Source organism: Cydia splendana, chromosome 3 (genome assembly GCF_910591565.1).
Source record: "Cydia splendana chromosome 3, ilCydSple1.2, whole genome shotgun sequence".
NCBI classification, from domain to species: domain Eukaryota; kingdom Metazoa; phylum Arthropoda; class Insecta; order Lepidoptera; family Tortricidae; genus Cydia; species Cydia splendana.
Genome location: NC_085962.1, coordinates 6,791,365 through 6,815,888, shown reverse-complemented (window position 1 = coordinate 6,815,888; position 24,524 = coordinate 6,791,365). Strand labels below are relative to the sequence as shown.

Sequence of the window (24,524 nt, the reverse complement as noted above, 5' to 3'; positions counted from 1 at the left end):
TTCAGTCTTGAAAAATCACAGGGCATGAAGCTGGTATTCCCTTGAGTAAAACCCCTGACCCGGCCGAGTAGAAAGCTCTTTGATTCGAAAGAAATTGTATTTTAATTTTGTATTATGGCCCGGGGGTTCAGGTTCATCTCTCACTCTCACTGAGCGTAAGCGTGAGCGGGATGGTGCGTGCCCGGGATCGCGGATATCATGTTGAAGAATTTGTTTTTGAGATTAACCAAAAAAAGTAATGGATGATTCCGATCAAAAATAAAATTGTGCATCAACGCAAAGAGCTAAGTAAGAGCTAGTAAGAAAATTGTTTTTGACGATTTTGAATCTCATCCACAAATTGCCCTTCAATAATATTTAAACAATTTTCTCCATTATTTATTTCTATAAATAAATGATGACTACATAAATTAAACTTCACATCGAAAAGTTCGCATTAAAAATGAATGCTAATTAATTATTAGAATAAAAGAATTACAATGAACACAATAGTTACTGTGAAATTTTTGTAGAGTATATTCATCAATAAGTTTGGATGGCCTTTACGATTTACAGTACATTTATGTTAACTGTGAGTATTAAATATAAATGAATGTGGTCTAAAGAAGTAAGGCTAGGACAGGATTTTATTTATTTTCATCTCTCCTATTCGGAAAGTTCACCTTTTATAGGCTGATAGCCGGGTGGTAAATTGCAATTCCCACCTCCCACCCTAGGGTGGAAGGCATTTTTCTTTAATTTTTACTCGAGCAACGGCTAATAGCCATATGGCCCATATGTCTCATATTAGCTTCTGCATTTTCAGACCAAGTATTATCGAAGTTAAATGTCAATTGCAGCTTCCTCGCGCAACGTATTAGCATCGCAAGCGGGGGGATGCTGCCAGCATCCTCAGCACCATGCCAAAGCGGCCGCATTTTCTACATATATTTTAGTTTTATGTGACGTCCCACGGTCAAAGGTACCTTATGGCGGGTATGGAGTTATGCATACCCCAGTAATCTACAATAAATAAGCTATCGATAACACAAAAGATCAACCTTCTAGGTTGCGTAGTTACAGAGATATGATTTTTTGAAAATAATGTTGTGAAATTAGCAACTTTACGATAGAGAAGTTTTAAGTTTAGCCGCCTAAAAAACTATGTTCCTGAAGTAAGTTACATAGTTGACTACAAATAATAATACCTTATATATCTGAGATTAAAAAAATATTTCGACTTGTTCTGTAATGCAAATAGAAACTTTTGATATCGACTGATTTATGTGTATACTAACCAATCTCTTGAAAATAAAGTTTTATTTCATTTTTACGATTGATTGCAATGAGCTCTCAAGATTTAAATTTTATCTATTAGAAAACGACACTGACAGACAGTTTAAGCAAAAAACAATACCGATTTAGAGGTGAAAATGTATTTTCTGACTTTTTCATATAAAATCACAAAATTGAATATTTTTACTTTTAATGTGACACACAATCAATTTTTCTGAGCACATATGAAAGAAATTCTGTCATTCAAATGAAATAAATCCTAAAACCCCAACTAAATACTATATTTAACCCCTTATGCCACTTTAAACTTACATAACAATAACAGTATTTGCTCCATACATTTACGAAAAGGTACCTTATGGAAATAAATCTAATAATACATCACTACAAAATATCAATCATATTACAGTTTATCTTTTATGAATAGACAATATTAATTTACATTAAACTGCCCCAAATTTAATTAGTTCTTCGTCATAATAATCTTAAAAAAGACCAATAATTTGTATGTAATGAAAAGGTACCTTGTGGTCAAGTTACATGATGAGGCATGATGATGATGGAACAGTTAGGATAAACTAATAATATTTTGGGGTTAAGATGGTATAAATCGTCTATTTCTTATCAATAATATATTTCGGTTGCTATTGAAGATAAGCGGCATTGAGGTTCAATGACCTCAGATATTCCATAAGGTAATGCGTCGGGTATTGGCATTTTTCAGCAAACCAATGGCTGATTTACTGCATGCGACCAAACCAAATGAAGATTATTCTAGTTAAGAAAGACTTGACGAGAGTAACTTTGGTATAATAGCAATCTACTTGGATTTGTGATGTCGGTCTATGTACGGTTATAATATTTGCGAGGCGCCCCAACCAGAACTGAAATTATCAAATTAGTTTTGCAGAATGCTAATACAGTTACCAATCTACCAAACTTCTTTTCCCGTATTGACTAGTTTTTTTGGGAATTTTCAATCTTTTTTCCATAAGGTACCTTTTCTACTAAACTCTGAGACGACATTACTAGGCTTATAACTAACTTATAACAAAAATAAAAACAGGTAAACAAACGTTACGCATTAAGGTTTCTGATCACACAATAAAAAAAATTGAGCATTTTTTCACCTCTTTACAAAACATTTCATATCTCCGAAACTAGAAACCCTCATAAGGTACCTTTTCCCGTGGAACGTCACTTATATAGTTACTTACCTACTAGCTTTTGCCCACGATTCGTCTGCGTGGAATTAGTACCAGAATTTAGAGTAAGTACAGCGCCTGAATAAAATCTAATGGCAATAATTTGGGATAACTTCCGACATAAAAACATTAAAAACTTTCCTATGTCTTTCCCCGGGACTCGAGCTATCTCTATGCCAAATTTAAACTAAATCCGTTCCGCGGTTTAAGCGTGAAGAAGTAACACTCAGACAGACAGACAGACACACTTTCGCATTTATAATATTAGTATTGATTACTTTTTAGTTTGAATTTAGTTTTATTTGTTAGCACCTTAACCCTTTACTTATTATGTACAATTTATCAATAAATTTGAATATAAATGACGATGATATTAAAATATTGTCATTACATTCATTCATTAACCTTTTGGACGTCAATGACCGATATATCCGCACCGCAGGTCCAACGCCAAAGACCGATTAATCGGTCACAGACCACAGAGCAACATAGGCCTACGTGCATATGCATAAAGTTCAATTTCAGTTTTGACACTTCGGTGACGTTTCAAAACTGAAACGTCTGAGTGACAGCTTTTGTATTTGACACGGCGTCGAAATGGTTAAGGCCGTTTCAGACACATCCCAATTTAAGTTCGGATTGTCTATGGTTATAGATTTTTTTCCGGTTAAAATGTAAATGGCGCCAATTCCAGTCCCTAATTCTCATAACCGTCAAAAGAAAATATACTTATAATAAACCTACATTTCATGTGTTTATCTCTCCTTGTAGTCGAAATGAAAAATAGAGTATTTAACTCGGGTTAAAGTAACCATATCAACTCGAACTATTGTCGCTCTCACGAGTGTCATTAATTCATTATGAACATATTAATATATTTTCATATAAATATGACAATTCCACACTTTGTCGATGCAAGCACCATGCAGAGTTGCCTTGGTCTAACTCTATTCACTTTTCTTTTTATGAAACATTATTAGGTAAATTAATTTTTATTTACTTCACATGCAGGCTAAAAAGTTACGCGACTTTTTCCTGCGAGTGGCGGCTACGAAAACAAAAAGTTTTCTAGCTAGAAGAGAAATGACACCGACTTTGTTGCCCTCTTCCTAACGTTTTCCTGTTTGCTTTGATTTCAGTTGTAAACATTTTTGGTTCAAACATAGTTGCTCGTGTGAGCTCGTAGAGCACGATGAATCATCATAAAGTAATTCTGTTCAAGTAACTTTGGAAACAGCACCAATCATTTAAGACAATATTTGGAGTATTTTGTTTTGTTTGCGTTCTGAGAACCACAGGCATGTGGTTCAAGTTCTACCACTTTGCGCGTTAAAAGATGAATATCATTTTCATATTTTTTCTTGTTTGTCGTGTTTAAATGAAGAATATCTGGGAGACCGAGCTTTGCACGGAAAACATATAAAAACTCAAAAATGCGCGTTTTCCCAGAGATAAGACCTAGCTAGATCGATTTATCGGCCCCGAAAATCCCCATATAGCAAACTTCATAGCAATCCAGTTAGAGCCATTTCCGAGATCCCTGAAATATATATATAAATAAATATAAATATACAAGAATTGTTTAAAGGTATAAGATACTACAACTGGTTTCAACATAAATCAAATTAAAACTAGGTATGTTTGTCATGGACAGTATGGCGCCATTTCTTTTAAAACAGAGAGATATTAATGAAACGTAATATTTAAGCGGCTCTATAGGATTCTTGTTTATAGTAAAATGATGCCAGTATTGTTTTTTTTAATTTATAGGGGTATTTTAATTGTATAGGGGTGTTTATTACAATTACTCTGTATTTTCCCGTTGATTGAAAACGAGTAAATATTATTTTTAATGTTCTTTTTTTTGTTTGTTACAGATCACATTTCAAAATGACGACGCAAGTATTAAATTCTACGCAAAGTGTTTTAAAAGACACTTACGATTACTACCTATGGACACTATCGTTGTCGGGTAAGTTTCATACTAAGTTAATTCATTCTTAATCTCATGCCGCCCAAGAAAAAAACTAAACGTCCAGTGTGCAATTACATGAACCATAATAAAGTTTGTCAAAGGACTGTCTCATTTCAATCATATAGACAGACGGCTCGATTCGGGAAATGAATTAGAGTCTCACTAGATATGAAATAGTAAAGTTATATCTTTACTATATCGTATCTAGTTAATCTCTAATTCATTTCCCGAATCTCGTCGAGAGAGAATCATACTAACTTTGTCTTACACTAGTACTAGCACCCAAAATAAAAGGATGAGTATACTTTTCCTGGTTGTTACGGACTGACAAAATGCCTTGACCAACTATATTTTGAAGTCTATTCTAAGTTAAAGTAGAATTACACGGATCAACCGATCGAACATGTATAAGAAGCGTGTCAGAGTGGTCAGAACAAGACATCGAAAATAATGTTGACCCACTCCTATAATATATAATAAAGAATGATAATAATATTATATACTCGTATAAATCCAGTTCTCGAGATTGTTACATAAACGGAAGCTGCATCTAATGACCACTTTCACCTGGCAACCGCAAATTAAAATGACGTATTATTACGAAATACAAGCGCACTTATCACCGTTCTGATACTAGAATCTCAGTGTGATGTTTTATATAACCCGCTTGATGGTCTGAGGTCTTTAACATTTCCATTTTTATGTAAACGGTCTATTGACCGCATAAAAAAATGCATCTCGTAACAAATTGACGTGCGATTGATGTAATGGTAATTTGTTAAGTTTTTGCCTGTGTTAAGGATTTTTCACACTACACTATAGTTACTGGTGGTACTACTTATACGTTTGCCCAGCTAAATGTATGACTAAACCAATTCATGTGACAGTGCGCGTAGCCACGGTCCTACTCCTACCTGTAGTACTTATTACTTCAATGTAATTTAAACCACTTTTAATTGGAACAGAGTTGCATTGGTTTTGTTTTATTCGATTTAAAAAAAAATTGAAATTCAACTATTATTTGTTCACTATTAATTTCAAATTTAAATGGCAATTTTTTGAATGGGAGGCTATGGCACGATTTGTCCTTGAAGCACACCATGGTATAATAATATACTCCGCCTGGTACTCCATTCCCGTCTTTTCTAGGTCACCTAACTGACACGGGCCTACGTCATCATGCGACAGCGCTATATGATAATATGCGATAGCGCTATATATAGCGGCCATGTTGTTGTGACGTAGGCCCGTGTCACTCTGGGAATGGAAGACCATGTTTTATTAGACTATGAAGCACACTATCTATCTACGGTCACAGAATAATTAATAGTACTACCGTACAGAAAGGAAACTTCCTACAAAAACGAAGTTTGACAGCGGTTCAGGGTCGAATCATGCTGTCCCTTTCTAATATATGGCACTATCCCTTTCGGCTATTTAGGGTTGTCAAAAATCAAGTGATTATCTTATCTGTGGTCGTGCACGCAAAAGGAAGTCAAGTGGTGCCAACCCTAATAATTGCTCGGAGCAATGCTGAGCCGAGCGGAGCCGAGTTTGACCGAAGTTAGGAGTTTTGCACCTCTGCTACGGTTAATATAGCTTTTATAATAAAACTGCAGGTTTTGTATGTAGGTAAGCAAGTTTTTGAAGTGAAAACTTCTTTAGCGGCGCTGTGCACTTTTTGTGATGGGGAAAAAATGTTAAACTCGTAACAGGTGTCACGTCACCGTGAGACGTAAGACTGTCATTGAGTTTTCACTTCCGCCGGCACTTACGGAGTGCAACCCGTCGTTTTTTTTTTAAATCTATGTCTTGTTTGACGCCTGAATATATATTTGTAAACTATAACTGTCTGGCCCTAAAATGATTAATTAGAACGTAAAGCGATTTAAAGGCCCATTTGCAATACCGGAATTAAGTTTGACAAATTCAGTGCTCGGAAGTTACGACTCTAACAAGACGATAATAAATTAACTATGTAATGACCTGATTCGAATTTAAAGATACATGAAAAATTTGCTAAAGATACGACAAGTGACGTTTTTGTTTGGAGAAACGTCACTTTTGACACTGACATATCCGATCCATGTCATTTTTGTTTGAAGAAACGTCACTTTTGACACTCACGTATCCGATCCTTGTCGTATCTTTAGCAATTTTTTGACGTAGGTACCGTCAACCGGGGTGAATAGGGATATCTGGGGTGAATAGGGACAAAACTTAAAATGTGATTGACTTCCCAATTTCCTAATAACTACCCACACAAATTGTAACAAACAAACTGTACTCTTATTTTCAATCATATGATAAAATATTTTTTAAGAAATTGTCACGTAAATCACATTTTAAGATTTGTTCCAATTCACCCCGGTTGACGGTTCCTTGAAGTTCGAATCAGGCCGTCAGACCCTTAAAGTTTTCCGAAGTCGCCGACACATTCTCGGGAAATTATTAATTTAGTTCTACAGCCACTTGAAAACTTACTTGTTTCACTGTTTCCAAGTGGCGATAGCGACTTAGAACTTATTATGTTCATAAATGAAATTGTTGAATTTAAACTGTCGTGAGTCATACTAACGCCAAGGCTCAGTACTCTCAGTAGGTTCGTGTTCATCTCTCACTCTCACTGAGGCGTGAGCGAGATAGATATGCGTGCTCGGGATCGCGGATATCATGTTTAGAATTTAATTTTTTTGTGTGTTTTAATTTGTATCTTACGTACAAATGCCATGTTTGACGTGCGCCTTCTCCACTAAAATCGGCAGACTGTTTTGTATAGAAAATCACAGACAAGGCGTCTCCATTACTAATTGCTCCAAGGCTGGAGCCTATTTTGTACAGAAGTATTTGTGTCGTTCTTAATCAAAAGATACCACTTTGTCGCTTACCATAAAGACGAAATTTGCTTGTAATGATACGAATATCCTGTCTGAGCGTCCATATGGTAATCTACAAAGTGGTACCTTTTGATGGAGAACGTCACATTTAATACATTTAGACGTATGACTGACTTAATTTTGCAGGAAAGTTTGATCAACAAATAATCTAAAAGCGTGAAAACTATTTTTAAGCTTTGGCGGAATTTGCCGACTCGAAATTTGCTTAATTAATGGTATTTTACGACTGAAGCGGCATTTATACTTTCAAATTCTGAACTTGGGTTTGTATTTACAGCATCTTGGGCGCACTTGTTCAAATTGGCTCACTAATTAGTAATATCAAATTAATAACAGTATTTTAAGTTTTGTGTAAAAAGGTAGTGTTTTGTTTAAAGTGGAAAAATATGACTGCGCATATTGCATATACACAAAATTAATAACTATAAAAGCCGGTTTCATAGCTTCATCGCCCTATGTGATATTTTTAGGGTTCCGTACTTACCTCAAAAGGAAAAAACGGAACCCTTATAGGATCACTCGTGCGTCTGTCTGTCTGTCCGTCTGTCACAGCCTATTTTCTCGAAAACTACTGGACCAATTAAGTTGAAATTTGGTACACTATATGTAAATTAGTGACCCAAAGATGGACATGTAACGTAAACAAATTAATTTTAAACATGGGGGGCACTTTTGGGGGGTAAATGAGAAAGATAAAATATAAAGTTTTTTCAAACTATATCGTGTTATATATAAAATAAAAGAGCTCCTTTTCAATATTTCAAATATATTTTTTTTATAATTTTAAAATACATTGGTTAGAAGTTATTTAAGAGCCAAAAAATTACCATTCCCATGCCCATGGTTCTAAAATTTTGAAAAAATTACACAAAATAGTTATTTACCTATAGATGACAGGAAAACCTATTAGAAATGTGCAGTCAAGCGTGAGTCGGACTTAATGTACGGAACCCTTGAAACGCGTGTCCGACTCGCACTTGGCCGGTTTTTTACTCTTAGAATAAATTAAATTATATACAGCGAGGAAATGCCGCCGGCTTCCTTGGTTCAATGCCTCGAGGGCCTAATTTAGATTTAAGCTAGTTATTAATTTCGTTTAGTAGTACCACTGTATACAGGGTGTCCCAAACTTATGGGACATGAAGGGGAAGTACCTTAAATATCGTAGATAGTGTATTTTGCTCAAAGAAGACTTTATGTTATTTTTAAAAGTTAGTAATTCTGCATTCATAGATTTTCTAAAAATCACTTGCTTCGTCTGGGAATCGAACCGACTCAAATGTCAAAAAAAAATCACCCTACTTTTATGATGCCAATCGAAAGAATAGCTAAAAAATAATAACTCTGCTTAAGTAACATTGTATTTTAAAAGAAAGGAACAACGTGAAATTAATCATTTTAATCAAATTAAAAACATACATGAAACTCCCGTAGTCAATTAAGTGGGTATTTTTTTGTAAATTAATTAATTAAATGCTCAAAATGTGATCCCTCTTGTCTTACGCAAATCGCCAATATTTTAATGAGTCCGCTGCCTGTTGATTTTCTTATCATTTTATGGTGAAATATTTCTTCTTTTGGGGATACGTGAAAGATATGCTATACAAAAAGCGATACGAGAACGTGGGCGAGTTGCAAACAGAATTGTGCCATATCACATCGAGTGTTCACCATAAAATGATAAGAAAATCAACAGGCAGCGGATTCATTAAAAGATTGGCGATTTTCGTAAGACAAGAGGGATCACATTTTGAGCATTTAATTAATTAATTTACAAAAAAATACCTACTTAATTGACTAATACGGCAGTTTCATGTATGTTTTTAATTTGATTAAAATGATTAATTTCACGTTGTTCCTTTCTTTTACAATACAATGTTACTTAAGCAGAGTTATTATTTTTTAGCTATTCTGTCGATTGGCATCATTTTTTTTTTTGACATTTACATTTTTATTTTTTTTACTAACTTTTAAAAATAACATAAAGTCTTCTTTGAGCAAAATACACTATCTACGATATTTAAGGTACTTCCCCTACATGTCCCATAAGTTTGGGACATCCTGTACCTATATCAGTTTCGAGTTAATTAAATTTCTATGAAAATATTTTAATTTGTGTTAGTTCAAGTACTATTTCGGTTTGTTATTTTTTTAGTTTAACCCTAGAGTTATTTTCATTATAGGTACAGAACTATCTTTGCTAAATATATTTTTAGTATATACAGGATGTACCTCGTTTGGGCCGACGGATATCTGCGCTAGGTTATTTTATTATTTATTTCCCTCATTTTTTTTAAAGTAGGTACATATTTGTAAGGTCACTGTGGGCAAGTCCGTCTACAAGGCAAGTCCGTCACCACGTTATAACTTTTGAATTAGAAGGCGTATGCGACTTTGGAGTCCAGTCGATTAACCAGTTTTTCGCACTAGTTCCGTCACTGTAAAACAGATGGCGCTGTGACAACCAACTTCAGAGCAATCCGCCTCAACAAGTCATTTCGTGTTTTGAACTCGAAGTCATAGTGCGACAGCCGTTCGAAAAAAAATTGTTAAAAATCGTTTTTGAAAAGATTGTCAATCAGAAAGTAACTACGTATGTAGCATAAGAACCAGTTGTCTATATTCTATTTTTAAAATATCAGAAATTAGCTTAGTTTTGTAATTATACGTTCCACAATTTATCATATTAAAATTTGACTAAGTTGGAAAGTCCGTCTATTATGTTCAAGGCAAGTCCGTCATATGCCGGACTTTCGTTAAATCAGAGATTACCAACTGTTTTTGCGACTTTAATATTATAACGATTTGATAAGGTATCAAAAAATCCTCCTGACTTTGCGCATGATGTTACTTTATTAAATTTTGATCTCAGTAAATTAAAAGAAACGATTAAAATTCATTTTAAAATTACTATTGATCATTTATTTCGGAAATCATTAAAAATAATTATGTTTAATTATTTGCCTAAAAAGGTTTACCACCCCATTTTGGTAGTATATGCCGGACTTGCCTTTGTTTTAGAAAAATGGTGTTTATTTCGAATCTGAACCGTATATTAAGACGAAACGGGAGCTGAGCTAAAAGTCAATTTTGAGATTTCAAGCTGAATATACCCGTCGCTCTGACGGGGCGTGAGAGACTGTATTTGTGTGTGTAATGCACGCACACAGATGCGTACGCTTGCACCCGCGCGCGCCTCATTGCCGACAATTTGCAATGTTATTTTTCGTGCGTTACTGCCACGAGGCGTTCACTTATTACTTACTGTGTTGCGATTGAATTTTTTGACCCGGCTTACGTTTACGGAACTCGATGATCTTTCTACTACTGTGACTTGGCTTTGTTTACTTGACTTTGCTGATCAGCTTATTGTTTTGGACTCCGTGAGTTGTGGTTACCTATTGGACCGCACGCAATTCATCTACCTTTATTCAAGTAATTAAGCGTAATTAGTCGAAACCTTTATAAGAGTGTAATTCATAAGAAGTACATAAGATATAATTTATGTACTGGTTTGCTGTTAGCTTTTAATTGTATCACTTTACATATATGTTACTCAAATAACTAACACGGTTACACTGTTGTAAGAACATTATTTTTCAGGTAGGCCTTATTATACCTACTATAGGCCTTATTACCTCCTAGTACCTTAGTAGTAGTAGTACTACTACGGAAATTGATTCAAAGACTCAAGACTGACTTAAGTGGCAGTAGGGTGTAGGGTTTTTTCTAGGCTTAATGAGTTCGCTGAAGCTTATTTTTTATACTTAGCGCACAGAACCACTAGTTTAACAGTATCAGCTCTAACCACATGTCACCATTTTGTCCTTTACGTAACAAACTCAGGGGCCCAGAATATCCGATGTACCTATCAAATCAAGGTTCTGTACCAAATAAGGCCCGGTTATTATAGTTCGTTATTTTTTAGCATTAGAAAGAAGGTAAACAATCATGACGTGTCTTTTTATTAATAATTATTGAAAAACGCTTTCAAAAATTAGTTTATATTACTTATGAAAGCAAAAGAATATAAAAAAGTATATGATTAATACATACATACATACATACATACAATCACGCCTATTTCCCGGAGGGGTAGGCAGAGACCACGGATTTCCACTTGCTACGATCCTGACATACCACTTTCGCTTCCTTCACATTCATAACATTCCTCATACACGCTCGCCGGTTTAGGGTGCTCTTGCTCATTAATATGATTTATAATTCTAACATATTTGCTATGACTTATTTTTCAATGGTAATTTTTAATAAGACATGTCAAAATCTGTTACCTTAATGCAAAAAAAAACGAACTTTAAGCGTGCTAACTTTCAAAATTTCATTTTTTATAAGATAGTATAAGTAGATGGGCAAAAATTTTGCGTCCATGTCCACCAGTGAGTAAGTGATTGAGATACCTAAACATTTAACTTTATAATGTAAAATGATATAATTTACTAACCTACTCGTTTAATTTCAGGTAGGTTGAATAAGGAACCAAGTAACCATGGGGAGGAGCAGTATTTACTAACATTTTCTTTTTGGGTCTTCAGAGTGTATCGTTTCCTTTTTTTGCACATATTACACTTAAATATATATTCTCTGTGTAAACCCTTACGTCTTTCAATGACAAAGGCAAGATCAGCAAATGTACAATTTGTATGATCGTGCCTGATATTTGAGATCACAGAAAATAAATATTTTAAATCCACTATTCTGCGACCTTCTAAAATTTCGTTTTATCATGATTCATGATCAAAAAGCTCGGATTCAATAGTCATATCAAACGTCGATTATGCAGTTGATGATGAGCTTGCATTTTCTACCATTGGTGCTGCAAATGCATCAACCGGTGGCGATAAACTTTGCCCTCTTGTAAAACAAATTACTATTGTGATTGTGTCCAGCAAAAGGCCAAAATTCGGTTTACTTTCCTGTTTAAAATATTACTAATTTATTCATATTTCAGATTAGGTACATAGGTAACTGTCTGAATGTTACAATGCCAGCTGGCAAATTCTATCACATTTGTTTGTTTGGTAGTCATGGTAACATTCACTTACATTGATATCCTTATTAAGATCTGTACCTTATTATCCAGACCTTAAAATATTGCCACCGTTGCCCTTTAAAAAAATACTGTTTAAATAATTGGCTACTCAAACAATGCTTCTATAGTATAAATAATGACTACACAAAAATGGGTAGTATTGTATATAATGCACGAAATAAGGCCCGATTCTTAAGCGGGTTTAAATTTTGAGGCCATGTCCGCTAATACTATAGACAAAATATCAAGTTTAATAAACACAAAAAAAAAACATTGATGGGCCTTATTTTATAATTTAGGCCTTACTTTGTAATTTAAAGTAGAGTTAGGCCAAGAAAAATCTATAGCGATTTTGATAGAACACGCAGTGCAAGTATTATTTCAAACGTCGCTTCTATGAAATTATGACATATAAATAACACTTGCACTGCGTGTGCTATCAAAATTGCTGTAGACTTTTCTTGGTCTGACTCTAAAATATTCTTTATTACACCACAAACATAAAAACAAATTTAAAAAAAACCGGCGAAGTGCAAGTCGGACTCGCACACGAAGGGTTCCGTACCATTATTTATAAAAACGGTCACCCATCCAAGTACTGACCCCGCCCGACGTTGCTTAACTTCGGTCAAAAATCACGTTTGTTGTATAGGAGGCCCCACTAAAATTTTTATTTTATCCTGTTTTTAGTATTTGTTGTTATAGCGGCAACAGAAATAAATCATCTGTGAAAATTTCAACTGTCTAGCTATCACGGTTCGTGAGATACAGCCTGGTGACAGACGGACGGACGGACAGCGGAATCTTAGTAATAGGGTCCCGTGTTTTACCCTTTGGGTACGGAACCCTAAAACCGATTTACAATGTAGATAAAGGTAGCAACAGGCGGTCTTATCGCTGTTAGTTCTTATTCGTCGTTTGTTTAGCATTAGAGTGAAGGTGACGTGTCTTTTTTAAGCATGCAATCGTATAATTATTTAGGTTTTTTTGTAATAGTTATGTACTTAGTGGTTAATATTAGTATTTACTATTTTTTTTTTCAATAATGCTTAAAAACGAAGTATAGACATGACAACCAAATATTAACGCCATTGTAGGGCAGGATATACAGAACATGAATCATTTGTACTGTCACGCTCCGTGATTGTTGAGCCATTTAGGGTTCTAGCTAAATTGGACATTCCATAGAGCACGAGTAAGTATGGAACAACCAATTCAGCTAGGACCCTAAATTGCTCGACAATTACGAAGCGTGCCTGTAGGTACCTAAAAATTTTGTTAACCCATTTTAACCATGCAATAAAATATTTTTGATTTTGATTTCTAATTTGAAATATTAGAATCAAAAAGTTCATAATATATTGTATATCATAACTACAAAAATGTGTTCCCTACTCTCAACCCAAAACCCCTTGTATCTTAGGATCTAGATATTTTCACACAAGACGGTTTATCGATAACTTCTTACATCACTAGATTATCGACATTAAATGTCGACTATTGCCCATCACTTTTCTGGCTGTGTACGTATTTAGAAACTTGACTCCGCCCCTAAAATTAGTGCGATAGGGACAACTGCAGCTGAGGCGAAAAATCCTGCGTAAAAATGACAAAAATCGAGGTTTCGTAGTCCTCTTTTTCCTCCCCCAAAACTTAACCAATCGTAACCAAATTTGGAAATCTAAATGATTCTGAAATTATCTGTGTCGGACCGTTTTGCTTTTTTGGCTAATTGATATCAGTTTTGAATACCACGCCTCTCATTGCGGCATAGTCTATTAGGCCATTTTGGCCGTTTTTGAAGGGCTCTAGCGCCTTAAAAAACAAAAATATCAAAAAAAGCAAAACGGTCCGACACAGATATTGACAATATTAATCTGTGTTGAAAAAATCATTGCTCTAGCTTCAAAAACCACGGAGGAAAACGAGGACTACGTTTGTATGGAGGAATGACCACTCCTGTTGGCTCTTAACAAGTTTAAAATACACTTTTCATTGTCTTGATCCGTTCTTTTTAGGAATTTGACTACGAACATATACGCACCCATAGATTGGCTGATATCATAACTAGACGGACTTCCCTTCCCTTAAACTGTACGGGAAGTCCGTCTACTCGCCGAATTTTAAAAAATGCCATTGTTTTTGCTTAATTTGTTCTTGAAATGATCTGTCACTAAGCCTAAACTATTAATTATTAAATTCTTCATCGTATGCGATTACAAGCAGTAACATAGGTGAATAATTAACGGAACTAGATCACACCAAAGTCAAAAAAAAATAAAGTATGCCGGACTTCGCCACAGTGACCTTATTTATAATATTAAACAATTAACTGCATCAAAGCATAAATATAATATTTACTTTTAGTTTTCGGTACTTGACTACGTAGAGTTCGTAGTAAAAAAATCTAAAGTTTCTACCAACACAAGCATCTAATCTACCATTAGCACTTTTTTTGCTGAATATTATTTTTAATTTGTTTCAGATAAGAGAACAAAAGGATGGCCGCTAGTCGACTCCCCAGCACCAACAGTATTTTACACAATATTGTATCTATTCATCGTATGGTCAGGACCCAAACTCATGAAGAACCGTCAACCCTTCCAATTGACTTGGTTATTAGTACCTTATAATCTGGCCATGGCTGGTCTGAATGCTTTCATAGCCGTGAGGTTACTCACGGCATCTTTCCGATTGAGATATAGTTATATATGCGAGCCGTGCCGGCAAAAATACGACCCTGATGAATTACAAGTAAGTATCCTGATTTTTTTTATTTTATAATACGTCGGTGGCAAACAAGAATACGGGCGGCCTGATGGTAAACAGTCTCCGTAGCTTATAGACGCCTGCAACTCCAGAGGTGTTACATGCGCGTTGCCGACCCTAACGATCCGCACCCTCATTGAGCTCTGGCAACCTTACTCACGGGCTGGAACACAATACTATGAGAATATTCCTGATTGAACATTATGGTTAGGTCACAGACCAACCCCTAGGTACACAGATTTATTGCCTGAACAAAACTAGAGTTGAGATGACTCGGAAAATATGGTATGTAATACGGGCAGGTGTCCTCAACGTAGAATAGGTCAACCGTTTAACTAAGGCGGTTCATAAGATGTTGTTATTGTCAGCCCCGAACTGATTGAAAAGGCTGATTTGTATTACATTATTGCTAACTAGTTTTAGTCCCAAAACTCAGCTAACTTTCACTAAAAAAGCACCGCGATTACCTATATACCAACCACCTCAGATAAGGCAGTCGAGACCCATAATTTTTTCGAACTGGCTTAAAAACTCCAGAAACATTTGTGTCTCAGTTAAATAAACAGGAACACAATAATAATATCACCACAATATATAACATATCAACCATATATCAACACAATATACAACATATCAACACAATATACAACATATCAACACCGGCCAAGTCCTTTTTAGGTTTCCGTTGAAGGACTTTAGTGAGAATTTATGTAGGATGTGATAAATTGTTCGTTATTGTGCGCTATTAGGTACCACTTAAGTACACCCGGGCGTATAAATTCAACCCCATTTGGGCCTTTTCATAAATCCGTTTCCTCATTTTTCTTTATATTTGTACATTAATACTAATATGTTTCCTCTCCCATTGAATCTTTTAGCCTATAGCGGCCCAGCATACAAGGAATATTGGCAATCAAATATGAATCAACGGAATTAGAAATAGAGTTAATTTTGTTTTGTTGTAAAATCGAACGGAAAAAAGTAGCTCTGTTCCATTTCATTGGAGGCTATCCGTTATTGTAACGTTGAACCCCAAGAGGTTAAAGGATAAAATAAATAAATATTATAGGACAATTTTACACGGATCAACCTAGTCTCACAGTACCTAAGCTCAATAAGGTTTGTGTTGAAAATATTTCTACACAATTTTCAATCGTGGCTGAATGAGGTAGGTATGGGTCAGTGCCTTCGAAGCTATCAAAAAAATATGATAATGGCGGACGAATGTATGAATTGTGTTATGAATTATTTCGCTTTACCTCGTAAGGCCCATTCTATTTTAGGACCCAGTTTCCTAAAAATAGAACATTTATTTTAAACGTTCATTTTCCAAAGTAAGTTCTAATTTTCTTTTAAAAACCAAAGTTGAGCCGTTATGACTAAATTTTTAGTCCTAAAAATAAAACTTCCGGCCTTACGAGGTAAACATTTATTTTATTCTTTGCAAGTCTGATGAAAAACATTGTGTGTAACTTAGGGGGTAAGAATATTGAAAACTCTATTTCACTTATCCCCCTCCTTGCCACCAGATATATCAGAGCGGCCAAGGTGCTCAAAAATATCTGCACAAGCGCCTCTATTGTCGAGGCGTTAGTAGTGCGTGTCCAATTTTTGAGCACCCACCTGATGGAAACTGCACTTATATTACTTTTAAATAAATGACGTTTTACAAAAAATGTATATTAAACTTTTTCTTTGACTTTTTCAGATAGCAGATGCAGTGTGGTGGTACTACTTCTCGAAGCTTCTAGAATTCTGTGACACATTCTTCTTTATTTTGCGTAAGAAGGACGAGCAGCTCACCTTCCTGCATGTTTACCATCACTCCACGATGTTCAGCTTCTGGTGGATAGGCATCAAGTGGGTGCCGAGTGGATCAAGTAAGTTGAAAAAGACAACAAAGATCATCCTCCTCGCGTTGTGGAGTCGAGTCGCCATCAGACATATCGGAGCGGCTGGGGCGCTCACAAATATCTGAACACGCCTCTATTGTCAGGGCGTTAGAGTGCGTGTTCAGATATTGTGAACACCTCGGCTGCTCCGATATATATGATGGCGACTGTACAGCGTTGGATCTCGATTTTCGCCGATAGCCGTAGGTATAATCAAGACGCAAAAACAAAACTTATATTGGAACCGAGAAGTTTTAGCGTTTGAGACTTGAAAGCTTGAAATTAACGTTTTAATGGCAGTTGTTTTCAAAATCAGTATGCAGACAACGTTTCAGCTGCTAAAGATAAAAATATCTAGGGCTTTTTTTGGTAAAAATCTAAAAACTTTTCTTAGTTAGATACTTGCAATAATTTAGCTGGCTTATAAGTACATAGGTACCAAATATACATTGGAAAAACTTGAAATTGAATTTGAGCAAATGCGACGTAGGCCGATTGGCCGATTGATTAAATTAGATCTAAAAAAAAGCGTTTTGAGGAATTAATTCCCAGCAAGCTTGTTCATTTGGTCCTAAATGCGTATAATCTGAGTTTGCTCCATCCCAAGAGGTGTGGATAAATTTTGGGAGCCTTGGGAGATACATTTTACATTCGACTGACAAAACCACTAGATGCCTACTGAATACTTTATCACCTAAAGTGTCATTCTATAGAACTTGCTAACTATGTAAACAAACCGCCATATTGAAATTGTCTCTGAATGATTTTACTAGTAACTTTTGTTTACATACTTAGCAAGTTCCATAGAATGACACTTTACTGTATGTTGATTTTAAGTATTTTGGCAAATAAAATATTGTGATGCTGATTCTGCAGTGTAGAGTGACCGTGTGCCATAAGGCCATAATATTGAATAAATTATGACATTATGACCCATTTTCATTCCAGCATTCCTGCCAGCCATGGTGAACAGCGCCATCCACGTTCTCATGTACACCTACTACGGTCTCTCGGTGTTCGGCCCCGCCGTCAGCAAGTTCCTGTGGTGGAAGAAATACCTCACAATCCTTCAACTGGTAAATAATTCTAAACGAAATTACTACGGCCTCAAATACGGCAATATTTTCAGTTACATTAAATATAAACTGATAAATATATAGGCACCTGTGGTGCCAGAAATATTTCCCCATAATGTTACTAGAAATATTAGACGATAGGTGTGTAATGTGTTACGGTTTCTCTGTTTTCATCATTAGTGTCTAACATTATACTGACATTCTATATCGTATCTAGTCGTAATATTTGACGTATCTTAAAATTCGAATCGGGCCGTACCATTAACTTCTGTTCAAGGGGCCCACTGATTAATAGTCCGCCGGACCAAAGACATATGTAACTCCGTATAAGATGAATAAAGTCTAAGGAAAAAACGTGCCTCGGAAATCAAGAAAAAGTCGTTCTCGGATAGATGGCGCACACACCTTTGGCCTATGCTCGGCTAGATGGCGTGACGACACCGTTTCATATTTAACAATTTTAACACATATATAACAGTGAATGAACATGGGTCAAAATGATATAAAAATATATACATTTTTTTGATAATTTTATACGTTTTCATTTTGAGTTTTAGTCGTGTGTCGATAGATGGCAGTAAATTTACTGAGACCAAAGAGAATAAAGTCTATAGAGACGGATTGTCAAAGTAAATTATGTAGCCACTGTAAATTTACTGCCATCTTTCGACAGAACATAAAACTGTTAGAACGCCATTTGACTTTGATCCTTATTCTTTCAGTGATATGTGTTAACTTATTAAATATTAATATTCACGCCATCTACTCGACTATAGGCCAAAGGTATGGTTCCATGTTTTCGAGCGATGGCGCCACAACCTTCAGCCTATGCTCGAGTAGATGGCGTGAATATTAATATTTAAAAAGTTAACACATATCAGTTAAAGAATAAGGATCAAAATCAAATGGCGTTCAAACAGGTTTAATCTTCTGTCGAAAGATGGCAGTTGATGAACTGTAGCTACATAATTTACCATGACAGTAACTCTCTTCTTCAAATCCTCTTTGCTGAGACTACAAAACTTACTATGACAGGACCCCTCTATACTATCTATTCTCTCTAGCCGGACGGTATCGGCCTGTCAGTTGTTTGGAACTGTCAAAATTTTGTTCTAACTGACAGGCCGATACCGTCCGGCGGACTGTTAATCAGTGGGCCCCTTGCGACACACGGCGGTGACTTGAGATATCAATGCGAGCGTGTGATGGGCACAAGTAAACGTACATTTTTTATACCGTTCGATAGAAGACGAATTATTTATTCCGTTTTTACCACGTCAATAAATCGCCCATCACGCATATGCTGGATTTGTAATTAATCATTGTCATCTTCCTCGCGTTATCACGGCATTTTTGCGATGGCTCATGGGAGCCTGGGGTCCGCTTGGCAATTAATCCCGAGAATTGGCGTAAGCACTAGACTGACCTTCCAACTGAGAGGGTAAACTAGACCTTATTGGGATTAGTCCGGTTTCCTCACGATGTTTTCCTTCACCGAAAAGCGACTTCGAATCGAAAAACTCATTCGTACAAGTCGGGGTTTGAACCTGTGACCTCCGGATTGAAAGTCGCACGCTCTTACCGCTGGGCCACCAGCGCTTCGAGGTGGATTTGCAATTAATATTACATAATATAAATATTTACCTTAAAGTATAAATATTTACCTGTATAATTGTATATTTACTTTTTTACTTTCCAGATCCAATTCACAGCAGCGCTAGTGTTAGGCATAAACGGCATCCGCATGGGCTGCGAGTTCCCCCTCTGGATGCACTACGTCCTCATCTTCTACATGATCTCCTTTATCGTTCTCTTTGGAAACTTCTACATAAAAGCATACCTTGCAAAGGTTGGTATCATTTTCACATTCACTACTGTTCACTTTTACCTTTCTTAAGACGAAACAGGAGCTCAGTTTTAAATATTTTAGGTAAATATACCCGTCTCGCTAACGGAAGCGGCACCTAAAAGTAGTGCGATAAGGACAAGGCGAAAAATCCTGCGTAAAAATCTCAAAAATCGAGGTGTCGTACTCCTCTGTTTCCTCCTCCAAAACTTACCCAATCGTAACCAAATTTGGAAATCTAAATGATTATGAAATTATCTGTGTCGGACCGTTTTGCTTTTTTGGATAATTGATATCAGTTTTGAATGCCACGCCTCTCATTGCGGCATAGTCAATTAGGCCATTTTGGCCATTTTTGAAGGGCTCTAGCGCCTTAAAAAACAAAAATATCAAAAAAAGCAAAACGGTCCGACACAGATATTGACAATATTAATCTGTGTTGAAAAAATCATTGCTCTAGCTTCAAAAACCACGGAGGAAAACGAGGAGTACGTTTGTATGGAGAAATGACCACTCCCGTTGGCTCTTAATATTAGGATTGTAAGGAAATCCATTGTCACGGTTTTCGATAAAGCCTATTATACAGGGTAAAACATTTCTAGAGATTGAGCTGAAAGGATCTAAGTGATCTACAATCGAGTTATTATAATCGTAAAGCTGGAATTAGTAGCTAAGAAGCTGTGATGAGTCTTAACTTAATTGATTCAATTGTGTTACGAAAATTAACTATGTAAATTGTATTGTATTGTGTTTATTGTACTTAATTCGTACACACTTTCATGCATCTAACTTAAATAGAAATGGCTTAACTGTCGTAACACAATGGAATCAATTAACTTTAGACTAATTACAGGTGCTTAACTATGTATAATTTTTTTGCAATTCACTCACACATGTGAGTGAATTGCATTTACATTCAATGCTCGGATCTACTTGCTAGGGTTGAAACATGCAGAGTGTTGCACTAATGTTTAACAAACTGTATCTCACAAACGGTTAGAAATAATGACGTGATTAATAAATGAGAAATAAAGTACGTAGCCTAAATAATTCCCCACAATTTGCATAAAAGTCCTTCCACCCGATATTTTTAGTACTATTATGGTGATTTTTTTCATAATATAGTTCTCATAATTCCGTAATACTTTTAATCTATCTTCGCTTACATAATTTATAATCAAATTGATAACACTTGCCACAGCAATTTACTTGAAAATCGAATCCGGTTACTTAATAGGAAATAATGCATATGCATAAATAATAAACGTATTCATTATGTAAATTGCTACACGCGAGCATAACACACTGTTAACTGTACATCGATAGACCTTATGCCTTTTTTAATAAGGTCCACCTATGTACATTTAGGAGTGTTGCTGTTAGTACAATCAGTGGATCTTGGATCCTGCTTTCACAATATCATGTGAATCATGTCTTAAAAAAAAAGGAAATGCCGTAGTGTTTGACACACTAATTTTATTTTTTTGAATAATTCCAGCTGTTATGTTATGTTCTGTTTGACATCCATCACTAAATAAAGATCAAAAAAACAAATAAAGATAAAAAAAAGAGAAAAAAAAAAGAAAAATAAAGAGAAATAAAGATAGAAAAAGCAATTCCTAGGTCACTATAGCCTTGGTCCATTATGAACTTCTAAAACTTTACTATATGAAGTTTTGATGTTGGTACAGTCACCTACAATAATAAGTTACACAACAAAGGCCGCAAAAATATCTGACACGATCTTATTTGTAGAGCCATAAGAGCGTGTCACATATTTTTGCGGCCTTCGAAGAGTAGCATATTATTGCAGGTGACTGTACGAGTGCCCACATTACTTGGTACATTACTGTATACTGTACCGAGTATGAGTATGATTGCACGCTTGCGGCGGCGTCGCATTCGTTAGGGGTCATCCATTAATTACGTCACACGCATCTCTAGGTTTTTTTACCCCTCCTTGTCACACTTGGTCACATTTGGCAATCCCCCCCCCCAGGTGTGAATATTTTTGACAAAAGAAATATTAGTAATTTTATAACGCAAAACTGATTAGGATAGAAAATTAAACGAATATGAACGATTATCGTTCCAAAAACTTGTCATTTAACTGTACAGCGAATAAAATAATTTTTCGTTTACTGATGAAGTTAATGTGACATCACAAAGTTTGTGACTCCCCCCTCCCCCTTGTCACAACATGTCACATTTTCTTGACCCTCTACCCCCCCTAAACGTGTGATGTAAATAATGGATGACCCCTTACTTCGTTAGATCTCGACGCAGCATACCAAAAACCTCGATTATTGGTTACCAAATCTCCGCAACGAAACTTTCGCTTCTCAATGCACTTTTACTCACATTTCAGGTTGCTCAATTTATTCGTGGTCAATTTAAAAGAAATTTTAGTTACATAAGTGACGTAAGAACAACGCGCTTGCGCAATGCGCAATTGACTTTTCAATTTTATGTAATGTTTTGGGTTCAATGTTAGGTTTAAAGATATTTATTCTCATAAAAGGGTAATTCGCCAGTAAATGGCCACCCCAAACCAAAAATGAATTCTATTCGCCTATAAATATACCTAATTTATTTTAGTATAAGATGGCCAGTTATTGAAACCTTATACTAAAATGAATTCTGTTTATAGGTGAATAGAATTTATTTTTAGTTTAGGGCGGCCAGTTACTAAAAGTGGCCAGTTACACGAGAAGTAAAGTAATCCTATTTATCAGTTTGTCCTTCTATTTCTTTAATTTGGCAGGCTATTAATTTTATACGACCTTGGGAATTGGAAACTTAGGGAAAATTATTCAATACTAGCAATTTAGAGGTTTCCCATGATTGCTATTACCTTTCCATTTCTGAAAACATATAAATACAATGCTCAAATTAATTCTGTCCAATCGTTCTGCGAGCGTTAAATTATTTTATTTGTTTGGATAACTTACAGCTAGAGTAACAAGTTAGGAAATAACATAGAAACAGTGAGCCAATTACAAGTTTCCACAGGCAGAAACTGCGTAAAGTACAGTCGACGTCAAAGATGTGTTTACACTTTTGCACCTTACTCCTTTGTAATAAGGCGAAAAATGTAAACATATCTTTGACGTCGACTGTGGCTACATGGCGTGCGAAATTACTAAATACAAGTACCTTAAATACAACTCATTATATTTAAAAATAATTATTTGTATTTATTTCGGTTCTTATAAATTATTTTATTCTTACGCGGGACACAATATAAGTGTTTCGATTATGTGTATTTTAATTGTTTGATATGTTAAACCGTTAGGCACTTATTAGGAGTGATCGGACAAATCATCGCAAAACCATCAAAAATCATTTATATCTCAAAATAGGACAAGATTTATTAAACTCATATTATGTACAATTGTACACAGTATCTTTTTAAAATTTCCAGATTATACTCAAAAACTGCAGTTCAAAATTGTTAAAGAAATTGTATCATGTTCCATACTATTTATTTTATTGCGATAAATTTTCCGAACTCTGCTTATTAGAAGGAATAATTAAATAGACTGGTTTACCTTATATTAATTTATATAGACTGGATTACTTTATATTATTGTATATAGACTGGTTTACCTTAAAAATGTCAAAGTAAATAATGTGAATATAATGATTTATTTATTATTTTAATTCTTTACAGGGAAGCAAATGTATGGAGGTGAGGTATGGGGAGTGCCTGGACGATGAAGAAACAATCGCAAAGAGGAAACTTAAACAAAATTAAAGAATAATAATATATTCTAAATACTTTATCTATGAGATAGGTACAAATTATAGCTCTCTGGCGGTCGTAAAATATTTTATGTTATTGTTATATTAAGGGTAACTTATTACAATATAAATACATTTGTTTATTACATTTTATTTATTTATAGCCATATCTCTTGTAGGCTTAAAGCATTTAGTAACTGGAGACGCCTTGGCTGTCATTTTCTGTACAAAACAGTCTGCCGATTTTTACATGATTTGTACGTAACGTACTAATAGCCATGTCAGATAAACGTCAGTCCATACAAAAGCTTGCACAATTGTGTAAGGTTTTCGACAGAGGGGTAAGCTCTTAAAGGCGACTCCGGTTATTAAATGCTCTAAGCTTGTAGGGCACCCCCCTAGGAGGTATTATCTCCTTAAATATTTTGTTAAGGCTTGGATCTGGTCATAATTACGTGGTATTATACACACTGATAATGAATGGGCACATAATTATGTGACATAATGTGACACTCACGGTTGATTAGTATTAGTTGGTATTAGGTACGCGCGAAATGCTCTGAGGAGTCGTGTCATTTCATTAGGCATCTCGCCCTCACTTACTCATAACAATATTAAAAATTGTTTAATCAACATAAAATTGGCCTTAATGATGTGTTCATGTTTCAAATCTTCAATCAAGACCGTGGTTCCCAAACTACGTACACATTAACTCACGTACAGGTACCTACAGTCACGAAATTTAATTTCCTACCCATTTCGTTGAAATGTTGTTAGACATTCGCAATGCATTAA

At 35.3% G+C, this 24,524-nt stretch overlaps 1 protein-coding gene and 1 long non-coding RNA gene across 2 annotated transcripts in view; one reads left to right on the top strand and one right to left on the bottom strand.

Annotated features, from left to right (window-relative positions):
* The window catches only part of LOC134806431 (very long chain fatty acid elongase 4-like), a 32,651-nt gene extending 8,752 nt beyond the window's left edge, over positions 1–23,899 (top strand). The window contains exons 2-7 of the mRNA XM_063779709.1: positions 4,358–4,452; positions 14,888–15,156; positions 16,880–17,051; positions 18,012–18,139; positions 19,839–19,988; positions 23,659–23,899. Coding sequence (XP_063635779.1) covers positions 4,371–4,452; positions 14,888–15,156; positions 16,880–17,051; positions 18,012–18,139; positions 19,839–19,988; positions 23,659–23,742 — 885 coding nt within the window. The 5' untranslated portion in view covers positions 4,358–4,370 and the 3' untranslated portion in view covers positions 23,743–23,899. The remainder of the gene's footprint in view (positions 1–4,357; positions 4,453–14,887; positions 15,157–16,879; positions 17,052–18,011; positions 18,140–19,838; positions 19,989–23,658) is intronic.
* Positions 1–24,524, bottom strand: part of LOC134806467 (uncharacterized) — a 184,345-nt gene that overhangs the window by 67,155 nt on the left and 92,666 nt on the right. The gene's annotated exons all lie outside the window — the stretch shown is intronic.